At 44.9% G+C, this 25,059-nt stretch overlaps 1 protein-coding gene across 3 annotated transcripts; it reads right to left on the reverse strand.

The window, feature by feature from the left end:
• Positions 1 to 1,034: 1,034 nt before the first annotated feature.
• Positions 1,035 to 24,914, reverse strand: Csp (Cysteine string protein). Of its 3 annotated transcripts, none has more exons than XM_077643693.1 (7): positions 24,119 to 24,749; positions 23,680 to 23,761; positions 23,324 to 23,380; positions 14,689 to 14,841; positions 6,510 to 6,641; positions 3,753 to 3,794; positions 1,035 to 2,185 (listed from the first exon to the last, which is right to left on the reverse strand). In XM_077643693.1, the coding sequence occupies exons 1-7, from the start codon at positions 24,142 to 24,144 to the stop codon at positions 1,964 to 1,966; spliced, it is 714 nt and encodes a 237-aa protein (XP_077499819.1). In that variant the 5' UTR covers positions 24,145 to 24,749; the 3' UTR covers positions 1,035 to 1,963. The 3 variants fall into 3 exon arrangements, with proteins under 3 accessions (XP_077499819.1, XP_077499821.1, XP_077499822.1); XM_077643695.1 differs by having other exon boundaries at positions 3,753 to 3,785; positions 24,119 to 24,481; XM_077643696.1 differs by lacking the exon at positions 3,753 to 3,794 and having other exon boundaries at positions 24,119 to 24,914.
• Between the last annotated feature and the right edge of the window lie 145 nt (positions 24,915 to 25,059).

Raw genomic sequence — 25,059 nt, forward strand, 5'->3', positions numbered from 1 at the left:
GTTGGAGCTGCATGCACTGCAGTTTTGAGAAAAAGTGGCCCCATTAAGAAGCCACACTGTGCCAAAGCATTGCAGGCATCCCTAGCGGCAGCCCATCACGCTTGTATGCCAGCGTGTTGCATGCACAATTGCAACTGCTCGGTTACATGTTTTTCACAGCTTGGTGCCATCATGCAAAATGCATACTACACCCGAAAATGTAACAAAGAGGTGGGACGTAACAGAATGCATGCATTCTATTCTGTTTGCTGCCGAAACCTTCCAACTTTGTTCGCGACAACAGCTAAGAATGCATCTGGACATGACGGAAGCAGCACGGTAAGCAGCCAAGTTGTGCTGCCGTGAGTCCCAGACATCAGTGTCACTTTGTTACGAGCAATTTCCATGCAGCATTAGAATGCTAAACGTGCACATTGCAACCAAAAGGACAGCCGAGAGTTTTGACCATGAGATGCTATGCTTGCACAACATAAAGAAAACCAAAGAATACCTTTACGTCAAATGCACCGTACCTGTATAGCAACGGTGGTTTATGCACACAAGGAAGGTTGTGCAGTCAAGATCAGAGGCAAGCCAGCATGCCACCTGAAGGCTCAAACAAAAGCACCTACAACAGTTACCCAGTGGTTGCCAAGGAAGCATATTCAGCAGCACAGATACCAGGCACAGGCCCATGTGCTGAACCAAATGGAATGTGCAGCAATGCCATGCCGGCATTCAGCATCGGGAACAGAAAGCATCAGCATGGCACAGCATGGACGCAGAGGCTGTTCTTGGCTGACTAGAGGAGACGTCAGGATTCACACGCCAGCAGCTGGTGGCAGCTTAGCTGCCACTAATGCAGAGGTGCAGAGTCAGATGGAGCAGCTTGGAATGAGCCTTCAGTCCACTAGCACTCTGCTGATGCCCTTCTGGTTAGCCAGTGCCTTCACATGACTAGTGACATATGCACCTCACAGGCACCTCATCCCAAATAGTGTTGCAATGTCCACAGCTTTGGGTCCGATTTTGCCGTGAAGTATGCACCAGTGAGCAGAAATTTCAATCATGCTAGTTTACACAAGCAGTTTAACAAAATGGCCCCAAAACACCCAATGCTGTTCACATTATAGTAGTCATCTGTTACACTACACATTGTGGCCACAGAGTTTTCTGCAAGGGCAGGATACGGAATGCTGTTTTTCACAGCTGACTTGGCATACTGGTTCACTTCCAACATTCATGGCTTCACTGCTAGGCTACAGAGGGAGCTCACAGATAAACAATACTAGACGACTGCCAGCAAGTCCCCAGAGAGCACGACAGTGGGATCCACACCACCTTTTGTGAGAAACTGCAAACACACAGGCTACAAGCCGAGAGGCAAAAGATCAACGCGTGCTTTCACGCATGGTGCACAGGTTTGTAGGAGGAGACTCCATGCACACCACTGGTGTGCAGGCTAGCAAGCACTGTGAAAGACAGCTGCTCTGACATTCATGCATTGGCCAAGTAATGGCCAGAAAATTAACTCAGATTGCCGACTCGCTATCATGAGAAACTATTTTTTACAATTAAAACAAGGATAACAACCACGTACTGTATTAGTAATTGGACAAGAGAAACAGGCACAGGCCTCCTTTGATCAAATCAACTTGCAGGGAAAACTGGAAAGACGACTGTAGTAACAACTGGCATTGCATGTGCAAAGTTCACGTCGGTTTCTTCAAGAAGATGAAGAAAAAAGAAAACAGGCAAGCCAACTGTACAAACATATCATGCACAACAGTGTTCCCCCATTTCCACAAAGCCATGCCAGTCGGCTAACAAGCATGCCCTATAAGATAGTCAGTATGTGTGCGCACCACTGGCTCACATGACAAGAGCCCTAGGAGGTGTTCTCATGGACAGGTAAAAAAACAAACAATAATAAGGGAGACACAAGCACAGCCTTGGAGTCTCTTTGGAACGGAGATGGGCGTGCCTACTGCAGGCTGCTGGCAGGCATGGGAATGGCGGTGGCTTCCTGCGGCTGTGTCATATAGGTGTTGTGCTGGCTAGTGCTCAGGTTGGTTGTCTCGCTGGGGTTGTCCGCACCCGGTGGCGGAGGCATGGCCAGGGGCACAGACCCTGGGGCATCCATCTTGGCGCTTGCCATTGGCTGCGTGGTCACAGGGCTCTGGCCTTCCTCACTGCTGTATTCCTCCTGGACAAGCAGGTCACATATTACTTGCATATTCCTTGCTCTTGCCCAGCAGCACTGAAAACCTCCATTACAAAAGCGATGTCATGCAGCCCACGTCGCATGACCACTAAAACACTGACACACCCACCGCATTCGTTACTCGTGCTTTACGTCACCTATCAATATGATTGTATCAAATACCTGACCCCACAGATATGACAATGTCGATTCTAAAGGCCCACTGACCACCCTCTGGTTAAAAATATTTTCTGCCCCTATAGTTGTGAGGTATACAGCCCCACCTTAGAGAGTATTGTTCTCTTGCCTTTTCCTACCCAGGATATTTCAGGATATTTTTTTCCACCTCCTTCACCAGCTTTCCTGTCCTTCCTGAATGGGTGTTGAATTTTCTGCACACACCGAACGATCTGGAGACTCAATCAGCTCAACCACCTCAACATGTTAGCGAGTGCATCCTTTCATATTTCTGTTTCTGTCAGTGTCATCCCTAGTTAGCAAGCATCCTTTTCATGCTGTTTGTTTCCGTGCCACTTCCCCACCCTTTTACAATCAGAGAGGCGGAAGTCCCTTTTTTTCGAAACGCACGGTGAGGCACAGACCCGGGAACCGTCCCAACATTTCTTGGAAAGCAAGCCTGAGCACGTGTGCGTGTGTTTCTTCAGCGCATTTGTCTTTTCTCTGTATCTAAGTTTATGGCGTTCAAGGGAGCAGAGAAAAGCAGTGTGTGTATGAAGCAGGAATGCTGTAAGACATGGCACAGAGAACGTGCTGAAGTGTACCTGAATAGGAGCAAAACATTAAAAACCTTTTTTATGTGTGCTAGTATGTATGTGCAAAAAACGAAAAGCACGATGGAAAAGCGCGCACGCGAAGAGCATATGACGCGACGCAGCCTACCCTTCACACGTCAGTCAGAACGATAGACCAATGGAGTGCCTTTTGCGAAGATGACATCTTCAAAGCTTAAATGCCAACAAAGGGGATATGCAGATGACATCTTCAAAGCTTAAATGCCAACAAAGGGGATATGCAGGTTAGCTTCCCGAAGGAGAGTGCGAAAGGGCTTTGATTTGAATTTTTACTGCTTTTTGGGGCACGCATGGTTCTAGTATCTTGCCTTATCTAAGCACTAAGCTTGTTTGTTTAAAATGCCCAGACCCTGGTCAGTGACCCTTTAGGGTAAATAATCATATATTACAAGAACAACTTTTTTTAAGGCTTATACGGTATGAACTCAAAGCACATCCCAGGAGCTTTCGCTATCTATGTATGGCTGAAACTGTCTTGGCCAACGCATCGCCTTTGAGACCAGTCAAGCCTCCTGATTTTCTACATTTCTGAACGTTCCCCATAGCAAAACGCAAGGAGTGGGAAACATGCTGGGATGGTCTGCTACAGTTTCCAGAGGTTCCTTCTGTGCATTTTCTACTACAGATTGCTTTACATAGCACCACTATTAGGAATTATCTAATCACCATGGGCACCGTCTGGTTTTTGGCACGACCGCAATTCAAAGTGGATGCAATTCCAGCAGCACTGCACTGGACAGCTATGGCCAGCCTCTCACCTTGGGTGTGCTGCTAGGCTTCACAGCTTCACTCTGCCCTTCCTGGGCCGACAACACATGCAGGACACAAGGGCAGCAGGTCAGGAACATCATGCACCACACATGCAAGGGTTGAAAAGCAAAAAAAAAAGGAGGCCAACGCTCAGAGGAAAGCAGTTAGTTGAGCTGTAAGGCAGGCATGTGCAGTAGCCACACACAAAGGCTATCAGCATGCATCACATCATGAGCTTTGCTATTGTTCTTGACATATGTTACCCGACTGAAGTTCCTCTAAGCAAGCAGGCCTCTTGTCAACACCAATTTCATGCCACATCACTGAATACCTTGTCGGGAGACCACTTTCTTTTGAGACTGCCAAACTTGGCATTGATAACAAGAAAATTACTTACTACAGTGAAACATTGAAGATGGCTGGACAACACTGCAATGCTACTAGTAACAAAATCAAAGCTAAAAGCAACCATGCAAAGTTCTGTGCTCCATGAAATGCACAGTTAACAGTACATATCCATCATCGGTTAAATTCCCAGAATATGGGCATTCTCTCCACATTCAACAAACTTTGGTACTATGACAAGCCTCAGTTTGATAAAATGCATACTGCAACAAAATGCCCAATGGCTTTCTTGGTTTTCTAACAAAACCGCAATTCTTCAATCCGATTTTGCGGTGCAGTTTAGTTTTTACGACACTTTCATGCCTACCATACATATCTGCAGCAGGCTGAGCACAGTTGAAAGGGTAACTGTGCATGTTCTTGAAACATTCAGAGTATGTATTAGCATTACATTCCTAGGCCTCATTTGCCAATGGATCCTTACTTGCCAAAACAACATAACTGAGGCCCCTAGCTTTCTGCAGTGAAAAGGTGTATATTCTGCAGATGCAGAATAAAGAATCCAATAAATTCCAAAGGAAGCATAAGACGCATGAAAAAAACATGCAAGCTTATATTTTGAGCACAAGCCTTTCATGTTGCAGAGGTCCCTCCTCTAAAATTGAAGGTGGCTGTTGTAACTCTGCACCAAGTAATGTTTTCTTGTTATCTTCACTTAAAGAATGCCACTTGTTTCATAACCAGATCATCATGAGTGATGGATCCTTCTGCATCAATAGAGCTGATTGTGATAGACAAATATTTGAAAGTAATGAAAGACACGACACAAAATATTCACCTTGTTTCTCTCGCTTAGAAAGTGCGCGAGGTCTCTGTCACTGAATTTCAATTCTTGAGCAGTTTTCAGATCCAGTTGCTGCTGAACAGCTAGGACTGGCGACTCTTTACTAAGTCCTGGCATGTTTGCTAACTCCAACCTTTTTCCGGTAAAAACCTGCACTGTAGCTTATTGTTCTTCAGCATGGTTGGCCTGAATGGTTTGGGATTTTGTTATTGTAACATTTCTTCGAAAGTTTTCCTGAGGTCTCAAACGCCCCCTCATGTTATATTTGTGCAAATAAGGTACATCAGGCATTTTCCCATCTTTCCTACTGATGTCCACAACGACAACTGCATAAAAAGATGAGAATTTGGCTGCTAACACAAAACTGCACGAAAAATGCCTAATCTGTGATTGTTAACCATTACCTATTAGGCACATCACAACTACACTCAAGACTTTTTTTGACTAACCGGTGTTCTTTAATGAGTACCACATCCCCATTTTAACAGAATGTGGCTGTTGAGGGCAGGATTGCACTTGTGTGCAGCATCCATGTGCTGCAGACACTGAGCTAGTGTGACAAACTCGGCATTCACGATTACAAAAGTTCAGAAATGAGAACAGGAAATGAAATATTAAACTGAAAGGCCAAAGGCAGTTCCTTGAGAAAAAAAAAAAATGTCAATAATGGAACGTGCCAACAGTGGTATTTAGTTCTGGCAGGCACCATGCAGCACATATGCAGCACATTCTACAGAGAAAAGGCATAGACAGGGCATGAGCTATAGTCCTACATTTAAGACATATTTATACATTATTATTATGTAACCTACAAGATGCCTCTACTCTACCACACAGAGCAAAGCTGTAAACACGCTCTACCACAAAGAGCAAAGCTGTGAACACACTGCCACCCAGAGCAAAGTGCGCACACATGCACGCACACACAGAGAGAGATATACGGCACCCACGAAGCAAAGCTGGTTAGCCAAGCATTTATCTGGCAGCGGCACTGAAGACATGACTGCACAATGTCTAGCTGTGATTTGGCACACCAGAAAGAATGCCACGAAGGTACTTTCATTGTGGTCCGAAGAGAACGACGTAAGCACACAAAACATGCACCATTTGTGAAAAACCTCTTTAAATGAGTTCTCCTAAAAGGATTTCTAGCTGCATCTACCACTGCCACACTATGCTTTAAAATTTGAGTTTCCAAGCCTACCGCGCCCTACTGCAATGAGCAGTAAGATGCTCATGTTCCAATGACACCGTCTGGGTATTTCTGACCCTGCATTTCCACGCCAACTGTGCACACCCTTCACTCCAGCGAGCAGACATCTGCATCTATCCAGCACAGAAAGTGACCTGAAAGTAATGCCTCCAACTTCCATCAAACATGCTCACTTGACCCATTACACTCTGCAACAGATGGTCTGCCTCAGTGGGACTGCTGCAGTTGCCCAGAGGTGCCAGCACCACTTTGCAAGAGGGCCAGTAAGCATCATACCTTGTGGCCGCTCTGTCACCCACATGGCTTCCCAGAAAAGGAAGTGTCAACAGACCTGGCCCAACAGACCTCCTACCAAAGACTCACATGCAAATTGGCGTAGTCACCGGCCTCCTCCGGGGGCTTGGGCCGACACTTGCCGCAGCAGAAGTTGCAGCAGCAGCAGAAGCAGCAGCACAGGTAGCAGCCTGTTATCAGCCCGCAGAACACAAACAGTGCCTGCGAGAACACACAAACAGGTTGCTTCATGGTCAAGCACTGGCAATCGGTTTTTTTATCATGGCAGGCACCTCAACACAACAGTGGTGGATTTCAATGGTGCAAGTGCAGCTTGACCAAAGAGTGCCACAGTGCAAAGTATTTTTGTCGACTCAAGGTGGAGTCAGAGACTCATTTCCCAAGCACTAGACCAAGCACCATCATCATCATCAGCCTGACTACACCCACTGCAAGGCAAAGGCCTCTCCGTCTCTCCAATTAACCCTGTCCTTTGCCCGCTGCACCTACCGTGCCCCTGCAAACTTCTTAATCTCATCCGCCCACCTAACTTTCTGCCATCACCTGCCATGCTGGCAGAACTGCTGCCAAGTGTACACCCAAATGCGCGATCTGCCACGGAGAACACAAGACGGAGTCCAGGGAGTGCACAGAAATTTCTCATGCCATATATATAATCAAACAATGCCAATACGAAATGGAGCAAGAAATCAACAAGGGAGGAAAACCAACATAACAAGTCAAGCTCAAGATCCCAGTCATTCTCGAGACTACACAAAGAGGAAACGAGGCCAAGCAGCAGCCTGTCCAAATCAAGGGATGCTCGGGAAGCAGGCTCTGAACAAGAGCGTGGCAAAGAAGCAGATGTCCTTGGGCCAAAACAGCCATGTAAGCTGGGCAGAACATCTTAAAGCTCCCATTGCTCAATCAAACTATGGAGGCTGCCAAATTTGTAAGGCAGAAATAGAAAAATTAAGTCAGGAAAATCAGAGAAACAGGCTAGAAATGGAAGTGCTCAAAAGCAAAACCTGTGCGAGAAAAGAAAAAAAATCGAACACTGGAATACAGCAGAGTTCCGAGACCGCGCCGGTAAATGGCCAAGTCGGTGAGGAGCTCAGCGCTGCGCTGGGACAGCTGGCTACTCAGACAGAAAATAACCGGAAAGAGCTCAGCAAGCTGGTAGCAGCATGTAGAAGAGAATGTTTGCAAGCTATCGCCATGATCCAAGTGCAAATTCAAACCCAACTTACTGCACTGCAGATGGCTTGCAGCGAATCACAACTATCACAAACCTGTGCCAAGACATATAGAAAGGATAAACCATACATAAGGCCCGGAGTAGGGGAAATTGACCAGGGAGGTGTCCCAGACACGGGAAGTGAAATATCCTATCATGGATAGCAAACTCAAGAATAGGTGTGACAAACATCTAAATATATGGCAATGGAATTGTAGAAGGTAGGAAGCAGGGCAACTTATGCCAGTATATTAATATGAGAGAGAATAAGCCAGATATCTTGGCACTTCAGGAAGCCAACTCAATAGCGAGACTAATAGGTTATGCTACACAGACGAATCAGAAAGGCAAGAGGATGTGTACACTAATTAGGAAAGACATAATTGCTGTGCAACACGAGATTGAGGAACAGAGGGCAGATTACGTGCTGACAGAAACTGTCCCACTAAACAGAATGAGCAAAAGCACGTTCATATTGTAAACCAAAGGAGAAGGGGCTAAGAATTGAGGACGTGGTAAGGCAGGCAATAAATAAGGCAGGAAGTAATAAGTTGGTAATATTGAGGGTAGCCCAGCATGAGGTTACGCCCAAGAATGAGGCTACGCCCAAGAAGGAAATACAGATCATGTTAAGGGAAGACCTTACACTTATCACGGACCCCACGCGGCCTACAAGAACAGGCAATAGTGTAACAAAGGACACAACCCTTGATCTAACAATTGTCAGAAAAATTAGGAACGCAGAATGGACAAACACAAGAGAACCTAGGAAGCGACCATAACTTATCAGAAATAATAAATTCAAAATAATAAATTCAGAAGGAAGGTCAAGGAGGTTAAAATTATGGATTGAGATGCGGTAAGGGAACTCAGACGGAACAGAGAAGGTGAGAAAATTAGAGAAACTTAAGGATGGTCCAAAAAACTTAAAGCGGACATAGAAGAATTCACAAAGGAGGTACAGACAAGCACTGAAAACCCGGCAGTAGATATACCCCTGCTGCATCTGTGGGAGGCGAGGAAAAGAATTCCTTAGGAGGTGGAAAGGCAAAAGCACAATAGAAAGCTAAAAACCAGAATAGCGACGCTAACCCAGTAGGCAGAGGAGTATGCCGCAGAGTTGTGCAAACAAAACTGGCACCAGGTACGCTACAGCATGCAAGGCGACCCCGGGATGTCCAGAACATGGAATCTGCTTAACTACATGATAGACCCACATCACAGCAGGAGCGAACAGTGCAAAACTAAAAAAATCACACAGGATATCAAGAGAAAGGAAGGGGACCTAATCAAACAATTAAAAGAAAAATATATAATCAGAGCAGAGAACCAAGACCAACCACCGTATAGACGGGCCAAAAATGAGGATCTGGACTCTGACATAACGGAAGAGGAAGTCTGAGTGGCCCCAGTTAACCTGCAAAAAAACACGACCCTAGGAAACGATAGAATAACCAACAAGGCCCAAACCAATCACGATGAATAATCAATAACCGAGCTCACTCCATACTTTAATAAATAAGGTGCGATCCTACAAGCATGGAAGGACACAGAAGTCAGGCTCATACCAAAGCCCGGAAAGGAACCTGGAATTTCAAACCTTGGGCCAATATCAGTAACATCATGCGAGGGAATGTTAATGCAACACGTCGTCCTGAAAAGACTGCAAAGACATGTGGAAGAAGGCGCCATGTTTTCAGACATGTTTGGATATCGACTGCACTAATCCACACAGGATGTATTAATACAGCTTAAGGAAGAAATACTTGCAAAAGCTAACAGGAGAACAATCACGGCAATATTAGCATTAGACCTTAAGGGAGCATTTGATAATGTCAAACATGAAGCCATACTGCAGAAATTAGAAAGCACAAATTGCGGCAGAAGAATATATGACTACATTGAAGACTTTTGTAGTGATAAGAAAGCAAATGTGACTATAGGGGAAATCAGGTCAGAACAGATCCAGCTAGGCAGCAGGGGCACATTGCAACGGGTGGTACTGTCGCCCATCCTATTTAATACAGCGATGAGGGACTTACCAGTTAAGTTATCACGAATAGAGTCTGTTAGGCACTAACTCTACGCCGACGCCATCACAATCTGGACGAGTACCGGGTCCGACGGAGAGATCCAAGCAACTTTACAACAAGCAGCTGACACGGTTCAGCAATACGCAGGCACATATGGACTCTAGTGCCCGTCACAAAAATCCAAATTAATACTTACTAGAAAGAGAAAACGCAAGCCGGAAGACGAAGCCAATATTCTCATACAAATCGAGGGAGAACACGTAACAGTTGCCAACACAGTTAAGATACTGGGCACGCACATCCAAGCGGATGCTGGACACCTCGTGGCAACTCAAAAAGCTTACTGACAACACAAATCAGGTATTACGATTGATAAAGCACATCATGAACAGGAAACATGGGATGAAGGAAAAAGAATCTGTTAAGACCATGCAGGCATTTATTATCACTAGAATCACGTGCGCATGCCATACATGTTGCTAAAACCAAGCGAGAGAGAAAGGTCAATGTCCTCAACAGGAAATCATAAACAGGCGCTAGGTCTACCTACAAGTACATCAAGAGCAAAGCTTTTAGCACTAGGCTTACAAAACACTTTCGAGAAACTAATGGAGGCCCACCTTATCGCGCAAATTGAGAGGATGTAGACAACATGAACTGGAAGGAATGTATTCGAAACGCTAGGAATGAAGCCATTAGAGCAGAATCAGAAAGAGGACCTACCGAAGGAACTAAGGAAAATAATAATCTCACAATTACCAAAAAAAAATGTGCATCCCGAATACAGTTGAACCTGCATATTTTGAATTATTGGCTATTTCAAACACCAAGATTGAGTAATTACTCCCTTATTACAAATCTACTCCACCTTGGGGGTTCCCCTAAAACCTTTGACGAACACAAAGATTATCCCCTTGAAAATACTACGTAAAAGTATGGGACAGTTGCGCAGTATATCAAACTCCAGTTTCGCTGGCCGTTCGATATTTCAAATGCCACGCCAGGCCCCTGGAAGGTGTGCTTTCCCCCAAAGGAAATCGCATCTCCGGTCGCACAACGCACGGCACGGAGGCGACGTTTGCAAGCCATGCCTCCTCGGGAAAGAAAGAAAACTGAACGTAAGTGAGGGCAATGCCTCCTCACTGGTGAGGGAGATGAGAGAACTGGAAAAAGCCAGGCGATGGTTGCACCTGCGGCGCCCGACAACTGACACAACTAGCACCAATGGCGCATTTCCGCTGAGTTTTCTCCTCTCTCTCCTTCATTTTCCTTTATGCCTTTGTCATTCCTTCACTGACTCTGCTGACTCCTCGACTCGACCGACGCCAGTCGACTTCATCGGCCAGTGCGGGGCTGTCGCATTTTTCTTGTGCATGTGTTTCAATACGCCAGTTGTAGCATTCATTCATTCATTCAGGGCTGCTGCACTGCCAGGGGAAAGTTTGCAATCTTTGTATTATAGGGGAATATCTTTAGAGTAAAGTTTCTGCACCACATGTTCTTCGCCGATTTTAGCATATATTTAGCAACACTTAACCGGCTCACCTCTGTGAAAGTGAAAGAAACTTGCTTTGATGAATGAAATCTTGATTAGGCAGCTCCCACTAAATGAAACATTCACTGCAAAATACTCATGACAATTTGGTAGCAACCGCCCGAGAACGGCACTAGACAACTAATCTACACCACATTTCTTGCTTTCGGCATGCTGCCAACAGGAAGTCCTTCCAACTATTTGGCTAATCACAGATAAGATACGATCAGTGAACCTACACGCCTGTTGGTCTATGCCTCTTGTTTCGGTTGCATTGGTCTCTAGTCTGGCAGCCATTTTTCTCAAGTTTTTCATGGTATGCACTGGCGATGAAAGCTGCAACCGTCAGTGGCTGCGTGCTACGTTGGAAGGCACGCCAATGTGTTGGCTAGGTGATGGATTTCCTTGTGCTGTTAAGTTTTGCCATTTGTAGCCAATTTATTGCAGCTTTTTTTTTTTTGAAGTGGCAAAGGTCTTAGCCGGAAAGATAGCCAATGAGCTGCGTTTTTGGACAATACTAAACCGATCGCATTACAACGCCTGATTTTAAATGGGCATGCATGCAGAATATGTACATTTTGATGCATTTTCGCGAGCCGTTGCACCAAGTCAACACATTTGGGAAGTCTTCTAAAAATCTATTCTCGGCTGTTAATGGAAAGGTACATAGAGTGTCCAAACAAAACAAAACTGAAAAATTATTTTTGCATAATTTTTAGGCCCTAAACACCCACGTCCCCCCATAAAGAGTGAAGGTCCAATGTTTTTATTTTCGTGTCACGAGGACATCAACTAAGGAAAAAAACAGCCATCTGATTATTCTACTAGAAAGTAGTATAAAAGAGCTCCAGTGGAGCTGCAAACAAAGCAAATGCCTTGTTCCTGAACAGCTCTTTTGTAGGGCTACAGGATTTGCAAGTCGCTCCAGGGTGGCGCGTTATGTGCACACACTGCCACACATTTTAAATGATCGCTGTTACAGCAAGTAGATGCACTCAATATTACATTATGACTCACTAAGATTGAAGAAAAAAAAAAGAAAACCTTTTACACAATTACTTCAGCCACAGTTTCAGGCTTTCAGCATGACAAAATAGCGCAAAAGCGACGGAGACAAGCGCTAACTCGCAACTGGGGTTTATTGCTCAAACAAGTAATTTATGCAGGTCACTTCGAAAAAAACATTAACAAGCAGACCCCTTTCCTCAGAAACCCAAGTCAAAGGGAAAAAAAGATGTAAGGATCAATTCAGCAAAAAGACCTTTCCTTATATGATATGCCTCCATAATCTCATGTACTGATCGCGACATCTGAAAAGTATGGTGGTTTAAGAAAAAAACGGTGTGTACTTTTTCTTTTTCTTCTTTTGCTCCTCCTTTTCACTGCGTTCGCAGCAATTCTCAGGAAGATTCCAGTCACGATCTTTTAGGGAATTACAGTGTTCACCTGGCCACCCCTTTTGCCCTATATACAGAGCTCCGAAAGACTGTCATCAACAGGTTTCGGGCTTTGTCATCAACAGACTAGCAGAACAAAAGGAAAGACATGATTCACTACCTCGCACTCACTCTACAGGAATCATCCATGCTTTCATTCGGGTGTCCCCTAAGAGCTACAATTGGCTTTATGGTGTTTAACGTTCCAAGTGCTATGAGGGACACCGTAGTGGAGGGCTCCAGATAATTCAGACCACCTGGAGTTCTTTAAAAGGGTTGAGACACCAATTTTTAAGGCTATAAAAAGCTTGTTGTCCGCTTCCTCTGTATGTAAGGTCACCCAAGGCCAAGTATTGGATGCGACCGACGCATAAAATATATTTTAATTCAGCTCCAACTACTCCTTAAATGCTCTTTCTCATGATCGAGACCTATCGCTAGTGTGGCCGCTGCTGACGTAAAGCCATGGGAACGATATCAGTGAATACTAGTGACATCACAGCACAGTAACGTGATGTACTATGAACAGCGACGCACAACATTGGCCAGAAGCTGCGTCGGTGACTTGGCAGTTGATGTGTTGATCAGCAAATATGCCTTTGCTGATGCGCCAGCCGGCACCAGCATAGTCGGCCGAGTGAAACCTTCACGTCAATGAGACTTCCTACACCTCCGTACCACGAAAAAGCGAAACGAGCGACTACGTCTCATATGTTCACCCTTCAACACTGACCAGCGGTATGAATAACCTAACCGAAACGAGCGACTACACTTCATATGTTCACCCTTCGACACTAACCAGCGGTACGAATAGGCCTAGCGAGTCCGCGGGGTTCGTATGTGCAATGGCGGCGACTGTGGAGAGTGAGTTTGCAAGTTTTAGTGAATACAAATGGCTATCGAGCATAGTTTTGATAGCAATGACCTGAAACCGAGTATTACTGACATCTTAGGATGCAAATAATTCGAGCGCGAAGCGCCACTGCTAGGCAATGTGACCCAGTCTGCAGACCAATGCTGCAGACAACAGATTATGCTATCTTAATTAATGATCGCATTTGAATCCGAGTACTGTACACTTCAGAACAAGCAGTTACAACAACCGAGAAACTCCGGTGGTAAGTGGTGTCAACAACATCGCTATGAAGCATTCTCCAGGCTGGCGCTCGCATTCTTCGGCGATTCTTACAGAGTTATTGCACTGCATAAACAAGCAAACGCACAACCGGCGCAAAAGAGAAGAGATTATACCTAAGTATATGCAGCTCGCAAATCATGATGAACGAACACGCAATTAATTGCTTCTATGTAAACAAAAGTCGATTGACCGGAGAGAGCTGCATGGTTTCAGAACTCTTGTGTCGTCCCTTGCTCGCTTGGCTTTTCTCAGCATATCGCAGTACCGACCAAGTTTGCCGGCACTTTTAAATCCGCTATGCAGCATGTGTAAGACAGCAGACGACGCAGCAATCCGTGCGTCACAACTTCTGGGGCCCACGTGACCAGGGTTGTTGCTCTTCCCTGATCATGACGTCACAGCATACCTCGGCACTCAGAAACCGACACAGAAATTCCTCAGCAGAAATTCCTCAGTATAAGTAATGCAATAATAAATTATTCACCGCGTATATATGAATCGCGGAGCGCGTATCATGCGTCCTGGGGCAGTACGGAATGGTTGAAACAAAGAAGGGGCCAGCAAAAAATTTGATGTCTCCACCCCTTTAACATGCACTGACATCGCACAGCACATGAGCCTCTAGCATTTCGCCTCCACTGAAATGTGACCGCACGGCTGGGAGCAAACCTGAGTCTTTCAGGCCAGCAGCCAAGCACCACAATCACTGAAACACCGCGGCGGCTAAGGACTAGATTTACCGGTGCCAATGAACAACTTGTTTACAATTGTTCCTACCGTAACTACTGACTGGCACACTGCCAGCAGTTGTGGTAGATGTAGTAAATAGTCTGTACTTCGGCAGATAGTCAAGCAGTGGGCTATTCCTCCACAAGCACACAATGCACTCACCTTGCACCAGCCACTGGTGAGCACGAAGTAGGTGTTGACGTTTTCCTCGCCAAACTGCTCAGCCACGTACAGACCCAGGGAGCCATAGTTGTCATAGATGTTGCGCTTGGTCAGGTCCGTGAGGATCGAGTGCGCCCGGTTGATGTCCTTAAACTGCACACACACACAGTGCACAACCATGCTGCAGCAACTCCACTCATGGCACTACCACAGGCCATGTTGTGGACGAAAAAGCTAAGGAAATGCTGCAAAAGCGGTTCATTGCAGCCCTCCCGGTCACACATTCCCCTTGCTCCACAATCAGGCCTGTCAGTTCCTGCAGGCTGCAGTAACTCAAGCATAAAAGTGCAAATGATCCCGGGAAGAGCAGTCTTACAAAGGCCTGATGAGACTAGCTGTGTGATGAATGCTGCAGCTGCTTAGAAGGGTGTGGCAGTGAGCCAAACTATCAACCGGTAATTATCCAACACACAGCTAACATCCGCAGAGGTAACCCCTTAGCTAGCAGAGCTGGCACTCCTCAAAATTCCATATGATAAAACTGCAATCTAGGAGGAGGAACAAACTTTCATTTGTCACAGTACTAAGAGGGCAGGGGTTAGGGATAAGGTTGGGGGTACGACACAGCTTTTGGAATGAAGCGCTTACTCTTCATACTGTTCCAGGTCAGTTACCTTGATCATTGTGCTTGCCTAAAAAGCAAGAATCGCTGCCTGTTGTTGGAGTCATGCCCCAAAGAGTGGTTATTTGTCTTGGAAACATGTGCAGAAAGTCTGTGCCATTGTTTAAGTAGCCTTCTCCTAATTCTTTCAGGAGACATAGAAACTAACCCCGGACCCAATCCTGATGAAGTACTGGCTACTGTGCTGGAAACTGTACAAAGGACTGAATCAGCTCAAGATGCAATTCGCAATGATTTCAAAGATTTGAAGCTGTAGCAAGCGTCAGTAGATATTGAACTGAAGCCATTGTCTTCTAGGCTTCGCGCCGTTGAAGTCGATGTTTCAGACCTAAAAACAGCCATCCTTCATTGTCAGCGGAGTCACCTGGCGCGGTTTCCAGCGGCATCTCTGATCAGCTCAGGAAAATTGAATCGCGTTATAATGATGCGGAAAACAGGCTTCGACAAAATAACTTGCTTTTTTTCGGCATAACCGATGATATTTCTGAGGCATGGGCAAACTCTGAAACTAAAGTCATTGACCTATGCAAAGATAAATTTGATAATACAATTGATTCATCCCAAATAGAACGGGCACGCCGAATTGGTAAATACGATAGGAATAAATGCAGGCCAGTGATGGTCAAATTCTCGTTCTTTAAAGACAAGCAACAGATCATTGCGAACGGTACCAAGCTGAAAGGAACTGATTACGCAGTGCGCGAAGATCTTTCCTTCCAGGCGCGCCTGGCTAGTAAAAAGCTGCTAGAATTCGCCAAATCAGAAAAGGTTCCGTACAAGCTTAATTTTGATAAGCTAAAACTAAATGACAGCGTGTACGAGTACGATGCCGCAAACAACGTCGTAACGTTGTCCTCAGCATAAGAAATATGTGGCTTGGCAACACGTGTCATCAGGAAACAGAAGTGGATGCCTTATCATAATACCACTGCACACTCACAGCTCTCTTTATGCTCCACTAACATATGCAGCATCCTTCCTAAACGCATCAAGCTTTGTTCTCATCTGGACAGTTATGGATCAGAGATTTTAATACTAACCGAAACGTGGCTGCATCAAGAAGTTAGGAACGTCGAAGCCTTGCCCAATCTGAACAACTTCACTATCTATCAAAACGATAGGGGTGACAAAAGGGGTGGTGGGGTGCTGATTGCAGTGAAGAGGCATATAACTTCTTTTCACATTGATATTTCTAGCAAATTAGAAATTATGTGGGTTTGCATCACATCACCATCTTCCAAACACCTTTTCGGAGTCTGTTATAGACCGCCTGATAGTCCCAAATCCTTCACCTCCAATTTACACGATAACCTCGCTGAAATAAAAGCTAAATTTCCAAAAGCAAATATATGCCTAGTTGGCGACTTCAACTACTCCGAAATTGATTGGCATAGCGCAAGTTCGCGAACGCGTGACGGTAATAATTTTCTTCAATTAATTGGTTCGACTGGTGGATAAGCCTACCCGGGAGAACGACACGCTCGATCTCGTTTTTGCAACAGTCCCAGACAGTTTTAGCGCTATTTCCTATTCTGAGGGATTTAGCGATCATTTGCTGCTTCATTTCACGATTTCCATGTTCTCATGCACACGTGCACTAATGCACAAACGTATGTTTAACTATAACCGTGCTGACTTCAGTGCAATAAACCTCGGCTTGCAACGTTTTTCCGACTCATACCTTTCGACGTTTGTTCAGCGTTCAGTCAATGACAACTGGCTCGTTTAAGCACCGCTTGCAGGAATTAATGCACCTTCCTGTTCCACTACATTCATTTCGCGTGAACTCGTCTAAACCATGGTTTAACCGAATGTTGCATGCACTGAAAAACAAGAAAAAGCGACTTTTCAAAGCTGCTAAACGACTTGGCACACCATCTTCATGACAGAAACACAAAACTGCCAATAAAGAATATTGCAGTGCCATCCGCAAAGCCAAGTTTAAATACCATTCTCATGACCTTCAAACGCTTATGACGCACAATCCCAAATATTTCTGGAAAGAAATATCACCTACTGATACTGCGCCTCTGATTTCCTTGTTTGACGACTCTGGTGCTGCAATCAGTCGAAGAAAATTGCCCGCATATTTTGAATGACTATTTAGCTTCAGTGTCCACGCAGGAAGACCATTCCACTATTGCATCATTACCTGATATAGATTACCAATACATGAGCCCCATAGTAGTTAGTGTCACCGGCATTGAAAATCTTATTAACAACCTCAAGATATCGACTTCCGCCGGTGTCGATGATGTCAGTTCGAAAATCCTCAAAAACTCTGTTAAGCATTCAAGCAATATTCTCTGTCATATCTTTCGTCAGTCTAACCACTGGAGATATTCCAGAAGACTGGAAAATTGGAAAAATCATCCATATCATCAAATCAGGTGATAAAACAAATCCCTGTAATTATCGCCCAATATCACTGACATCCATCCCGTGTAAGATTCTGGAACACATCATATCAGGCGTTGCGAAGCATCTAGATATCAATAATTTCTTTTTTACTAACCAGCACGTAGTTCAGGAAAGGCTCCTCATGTGACACTCAACTACTGGAATTAACTAACGAACTATTACAAAATATGGATGAGAACTTTCAAAAAGACTGCATATTCTTAGACTTTTCAAAAGCATTTGATCGCGTTGCACAATCACGTTTAATCGCTAAAATGAATTCCCTTAACCCAGACTCATTAACAATCTCATGGATAAGAAATTTTTTGTCATCTCGCAGGCAGTTCACATTTGTTAATGGTCACTCATCTCCACTTAGCGATGTACTATCTGGTGTACCTTAAAGTAGCGTCTTGGGCCCGTTGCTGTTCCTTATTTACATTAATGGCCTGCCATCTAACATTAAATCATCCATTCGTTTGTTCGGAGACGACTGCATTATTTACCGCAAATTAAGCTCATCTGCAGATCACACAACACTTCAAAAGGACCTCGACCACGTAACCACTTGGTGCACATCATGGAAAATGTTACTTAACACCGATAAATGTAAGGTAATGACATTCAGCCAAAAAAAAATATAACTTCTTACAGTTACTCAACAATTCTTTAGTGTCTCATGCCTGTTCATACATATACCTTGGTGTTCATTTTACAAGTAACCTCTGCTGGTCTACTCACAAACAGAAAGTAACTGCTACAGCATCACGCTCATTAGGCTACCTGAAACGTAATCTCCACGGAACTCCAACCACAACCCGTAAGCTTGCCTATCAAACATTCGTTCGGCCACAGCTCGAATACGCATCACCGGTCTGGTCCCCCTATCAGGCTTATCTAATAAATTCCCTTGAGATTGTTCAAAATCGAGCAGCATGTTTTTTCCAGAAACTACGACCATTACTCGAGTGTATCAAGCGTTAAATCATCACTCTCTTTCTACGTTGCAATCACAGAGAATAATTGCACTCATCTGCTTATTTCACAAGGTGGTCTCTAATGCCAGTCGTTCAACACTGCCTCTTGTACAACCTCGCCACACATCACGTCGTTTAAACAACCATTTAAGCTTCCAATGCATTTCTGGTAAAACCATAGCATATAATTCGCCCGCCTTGCCGCAGGCTATCATCCACTGGAATGGTGGAACATATCGTCCTGCCTTCGAATCGCTGAGGATGTATCCTGCCAGGGAGGTAGCCGTCACCAGGGGTTGTCCGTGGTTGTCTATGACCGCAAGTGCAAATGCTTCCTTGGCGGGGTATTCTGCTGTGTCCACATGAACCATTTCCGGCAAGGGGGAGTGGTGTTTATGCAGTGCCTTGGCTCTGGCGGCACATTGACCTTGGTCATGCATTGGGTGCATGCTTTTGGGAAGGGGAGGAATGAATATACGGTTGGCAATTTCATTAGGGAGTGGAAGTTCAGGGGTAGCCATTGTAGTGTACCCAACTTTAAGTTTTCTAAGGATAGCCCTTCCTGTGGGAGAGGCATTCGTAGTGAGTTGCAAGATGCTCCTCAGTCAGTTCATCAAGAGCGTTATGTTCCTCTAGCTGGAGCAGTTTTTCGGTGGGGGTATTTTTGGGTAGGTGGAGGGCTCTTTTATATGCTGCGCGAACTATTATGTCTAGGGACTCTCTCTCAGCTTGGGAGATATAAACGCAAGGGATAGTGCATGTTATACGGCTGAGGACGAAGGCCTCCACTAGTCTCCGTGTGCCCGCCTCCCTCATTCCGCAGAATTGTTATGTAGCAGCAGCTGAGCAACACCTCAACTTTTTAATATCTAAACAAAGGTGGCATCAACAATTACAGTGCCCTGCATTGCATTTCTGAAGAATTCTGGCTCAGTTCACCTGCTGAGAGGAGATTCACTAAATACTGTAAATTCACATACCTTGCCATAACCATAAAATGGACCACGACTACAGTGCTACATGCAATACCAGACCCTACCCGTGTGTTTTTGTACCTTGCAGAAATCTCAATTTGTACAGTTCAACTCTGTAGCAACGTTGAGTAGCCAAGACTTCAGGCAGAAGAAATTACACGGCAAAGTTTTGGATTTTGGGGAGGCCACGGATAAAGATGCAAGCTCGCACAATGGTAGGATGCCCAAAGTGCTCCCCCCAGACGATGCAGCATGGCTGCTTCCCTGTTCACATCTTAGAAGCCAGACAAAGAACCATCAGGATCCAGAAAAATGAGCTCCAGCTTCAAAAGAAAAAGGCGGCTGACACAGCTATAGGTAGCTATCCTGGCCTATGGACGTCTCCTTTTATCATCACCTTCTTTGAAACGCAAACACAGAATTAAGGTCCTAAGTAAATGCAAGAACACCCTGAGAATTTTTTTACTTTCACCCGGCAGCAACCACAGTCAACAGCTTCTTATGTCTCTCAAGAGCAGCAGCCAGCAATGCAAAGGACAGGCAATGAAGCCCAGCAGCAACTACTTGACCAAGGGAAGACAAATTTCATGCCACATTTATTTACTTCAAATACTGCAGTCCTAGCAGAAGGGCCGTAGGCAATAATTAAAAACAAATCATCTAAAAGCAAAGGAACAAAGGCAGGTGGCATTACACAAAACCAAACACTAATGAAACAAGCAGGTGACATTCCAATGCTGTTGCAATATTACCCGATCGAAAAATGTGAGAAGGCAAGGAATTCCATTCGCATACAGTTCTGCATGGGGACGAAGCTATCTTTTAATATGTTTGTGCGGACGAAGTTTATCGAAGACCACATGAACAAAAATGCACGAATGAATTTATGCCACGTAGGTTATCATGCACGAAATGCATAAGCTAAACTTGACATAAATCACCATACGTATCTTAGCTCAACAGGAGACTGACCACTCGGTCATAATGTGTGTCCCATTTGCTTCAAGTGGGAAACAATGTATCTATGCAGCATATTTTTGCATGTGGAATGAATCACCAAACTATCAAAAAAGCCATGCAGTGCACTCTTATATGTGAGGGCGAACAGTTCTACAAGACTAGGGATAAAAAAAATTTGAATAATTGTTTAGCTTTTGAGCCTTTTCCACCGATCTAATGCAAGTTGTCTAATATGTCCAAAAGACTGAGATAAGGATATGTACCACTTAGGTCTTTTTACAAAGTCATCGGTACAACTGTGTGCCCCTTTTCTTTCTATAAAACCAGTAGTTGAAATGCCTTGGAAGTAATGTCATTCAAATCGTAGAGCCATTCTGAGTGCAATTTCATCAGTTGTATGCATGTGAGACATGCACACAGCTTACACCTTATAAAGATAATTCAAATACTGTCAATTTTCTGCTCTCTTTTCTCCTTTATCTAGAAATCCCAAAAAAATTTCACAAACAAGCAAAACTGCTTAAACTAGTATCGTTCCTAAAAGCAAGAAGGTTTATGATGGAAAAAAAAAGTGTGCCTACATAAGCAGCCGCAGGGACACCAACGTTGGCAGAGTCTTTTAATGTTTGGTCTATGGGGTTTACGTCCCAAAACTACTCGGCCTATGAGGGACGCCACAGTGGAGGGTTTCAGATAATTTCAACCACCTGGGGTTCTTTAACATGCACTGACAGTGCACACTACACGGGCCTCTAGAATTTCGCCTCCACCGAAATGCGACTGCCGCGGCTGGCATCGAACCCGCACCTTTCGGGTCAGCAGCCAAACAACATAAACACTGAGCCACCACAGTGGCTTGATGCCATTCGTGCATGAGTATTAGACAATCTTTACGATGAAAAACAAAGGAAACTACCAGGATAATTTCTAAAAGTGGCACTTAATGAATTATAGCATTGCTAATGAGTCAGTCTTTTTCAAACAAAAATGCCTGCAATGATAATTGCAACATGGCACATGCCAGAGCTGACAATTTAAAGGTTAATTTACAAATAAATCCTTCAGTCGCGAAATTTGTGAACAGAATGGCTAGACACTAATGTAAGTGCTTCTGCACGTTCCCCCTTCAGTATATATATATATTTTTTTTATCACGACCAAACTTTGCAACTTATGCTATACAGAAGAAAGAGAAAGATTTGCACAAGTCTGCAAGGTTGTATGCTATTCATGTCGACACCATAAAGAACACATTTGCAAGCTGATGCTGTCTATAAAACATGGGCAACACCAATACACTCTGTATTCCAGAGAACGGGCAGCAAACTAGTGGCACCACATACCAAAGCACACGAGCAAACTTTTACACAATCAGCCTCCACTAAAACAACTTCGCAGCAGTCTGCCATAAGCTCGACAATGCTTTCACCTGGAGCATTAAGAACGAGGAGTCTCAACCACTGACAATAGATCATATCACCATCAGCTTCACATGAAGCATGTCCCAGGGCTTGTCACTAGTGAACAGACATGTAGATTACCTTCTGTTTGCAGATTTTTGCTGCACACACACCGCAGCTCAGTGTGTACCTAACAAAGGAACCAATAAAAGAGTAAATGAAATGTGCGAGAAGTACCTTTCAGTGAGAGTATGCAACAGCCTTGCAAGTGGTTTTTCTCTATGTGCAATATTATAAATCCTATATCTCTAAACTGACATAAATGTTTCATTCATAAAACATATCATATGGGGTAACTTGCAAATACAAAATGATCAGCAAAAATACTTAAACCTGTGCAACTGTAGTACTAAATCAATGAAAATTTTGAGATATTAAAGAACTAAAGCCAGGTAACCAAGTATCCTCACTTGTTAGATAACTGGAATTTATGGAATATTATGTGACCTCTATGCCAATGTAAAGTGCATGGAAGTTTATGAGGCATATGGAATAAAACAGTTAAAAGAACTGGGTGTTACAGTCAAACACAGAAATTTAAAGTTAACATGCTAACGCTGCATGTGAGGTATGATGTATGCAATATTGGCACACTCCTCTATGGTTTATGGGGGTTTAACATCCCAAAGCGACTCAGGCTATGAGGCACGCCGTAGTGAAGGGCTCCGGAAATTTCGACCACCTGCGATTTTTTAACGTGCAATGACATCGCACAGTACACGGGCCTCTAGAGCTTCGCCTCCATCGAAATTCGGCCGCCGCAGCTGGGATCGAACCCGCGTCTTTCGAGTCATGGCATGCTCCTCTATCATGCACTGAACTCACATGCAGTCAAATGAAAAGGAATTCAACCAATAATGTTTTTATCGAGAGAAGAGCAGAGCCACTCTGACAGGTCAATCTTTAAACTTTCTTGGCTTGTCCTGACGCTTGTCTGCATAAGCTGCAAGCACCAACTAAGAGATGCCACTAGTCACTATTTTCCTGCCTCATTGCCAGGTAAAGCTTGGTGAAACGATAAAAGCAATAACGGTTATCGAAATTCTGGATGCCAAGTGATCAGCAAGCTCACAGGAGGAGTGGGTTGGTCATGTGCTTCTAGGTGCAAAAGGAACATACATAAAATGAAAGCCGACTCTCGAAAGATGACATTTGAAGTGTGAGAGATCAGTGGTTACTCACTTTATCTGCTGCTTCTGGGTTGTCTGGATTCTTGTCAGGGTGATATTTGAGGGCTAACTGCAAGAAGACAGATGGTCGGGGGAAATAAGTTTTCCTGTACAGCTCAAAATCATCACATTCTACAGGCTCTCCACCCAATCTCGGTCAGCAGAACAAAAGTTGCACCCTCACAGCAATTTCGGCGAGTGCCTCATCGCAGTAAGCAACACTCTGCGTTGACGGGCAGTACAGCTCGAGCCGTTGCAGCTAGCTGCACGGAGCGCGCCTGTATCGAAACGGCCAAGCCATGCCTTATCTGCAATTATTCAACCTGTCAGCGTAAACAGCTTTCGTTGTGCCAGAGAGAAGTGACTCACCCGTCGGTACGTCCTCTTGATATCGTCCGGCGATGATGTCTTCGGAAGACCCAGAATTTCGTACAAGGAGTCTCCGGAGGTGCTGCAATCACAGACGGCATTCGATAAGGCCAGAATCCGCGACAAATACAGACAGACCGGTCAGATAAGCACCACACCAGGCATGGGCGTTGAATGCTGCCGTACTCTGACAAGAAACCGAACGCCAAACAACCGAGAGAAGTGCGTGCGGCCACCGCCGGGACCCCCGCCCCTCTGCGAACGACGTAGCAGCCGCCGCAGCCGAGACGCGGGCAGCGTAAGCACACCGGGGACCACCGCGCAGGCAACAAAGAAAAGGAACAACAGAATCTCGGGCGTGGGCAGCGATCCACTCCTGTCGACTGATGCAGTTAGGCTTATAACGAAGCCGCAGGGCCGAAACCGTAGTACTACTCACGATAGCTTTCGGCCGGGGTAGTCCATGTCGCGGAGTGCCAGCGGAGTCCCGAAACTACGAACGTGGAACGGCCGTGCCGCAGTTACTCGGAGTTGCTATCGCTCTTGGCACTTTGCTCTGCTCATCGCCGACTCGGTTCCTGCTTCCATATGACAGCGGCACTGCAGAACACGGACCACCTTCGACCGCTTCGGCAGCTGCTGGAATGGTTGGCCCACCCGCAACCTCGCTACGGCTATGAAAGAAGCGATAGTATTGCGAGCGCCTTGCACCACAGAACTCGCACAACGAATCACGGGACAGAAATAGTTCAGGCGAGCCAGCGAACGCCACCACCCACTACTCCACAGTTTTCTAAAATCTGTCAACAGAGTACGCTACATACTGCACCCAGCTAGAGCTACCGGAAGCGTTTTCCAGTAACTCTACACACAGCATCACACTACTACTGTATCTCTTCATTGTTATAGCCATCATCACCATTATACTTGAGTAATAGAGCTTGAAAAAAGAAGCCATAGCAACCACAGTCCATCTAAGCTAATAAAATTTTACTAGGAAGTTTCTTTTAGCGTCTACAGCGGTGCAGTTAACGGCAGCTGTCAGTACGCTTTGGAAACCGAAAATTTTCGTGTAGCTTGTAACTCAAAAGATTACAAACACCTATTTTTTTTGCGTGGTTTCTTATTTCAAATGATTTATTAGATACACTGATCTCCATTAGGTGGCTGGATGCCGCATCCCGCTTTCCGAAGTGGGCGCAAGTGAAGCCACCGGAAGTTGGGCGGCATGTCCCGGAAGTTCTCGGTCAGCTGTACATTTTAATGCAAAAAGTCGCGTCTTTCGCGCCTTCGTTCTCAGTTATTTGCGTTATTCTGTTGTAATATCTGCTGTTATATGAAGGAGACAAGCAACCTGAATGCGAGAAATGTGAGCATCGT

The sequence above is a fragment of the Amblyomma americanum genome, chromosome 11, assembly GCF_052857255.1.
Source record: "Amblyomma americanum isolate KBUSLIRL-KWMA chromosome 11, ASM5285725v1, whole genome shotgun sequence".
Classification (NCBI taxonomy): Eukaryota; Metazoa; Arthropoda; class Arachnida; order Ixodida; family Ixodidae; genus Amblyomma; species Amblyomma americanum.

What these genes read in the sequence shown, in the direction of transcription:
- Csp (XM_077643693.1), bottom strand. Translation starts at nt 24,144, where the DNA reads ATGGACTACCCCGGCCGAAAGCTATC. An exon ending in TACCCCGGCCGAAAGCTATC is followed by an intron (nt 23,762 to 24,118) that starts GTGAGTAGTACT and finishes CTGTGATTGCAG; the next exon opens with CACCTCCGGAGACTCCTTGT. An exon ending in ACCCAGAAGCAGCAGATAAA is followed by an intron (nt 14,842 to 23,323) that starts GTGAGTAACCAC and finishes GTGTGTGTGCAG; the next exon opens with TTTAAGGACATCAACCGGGC.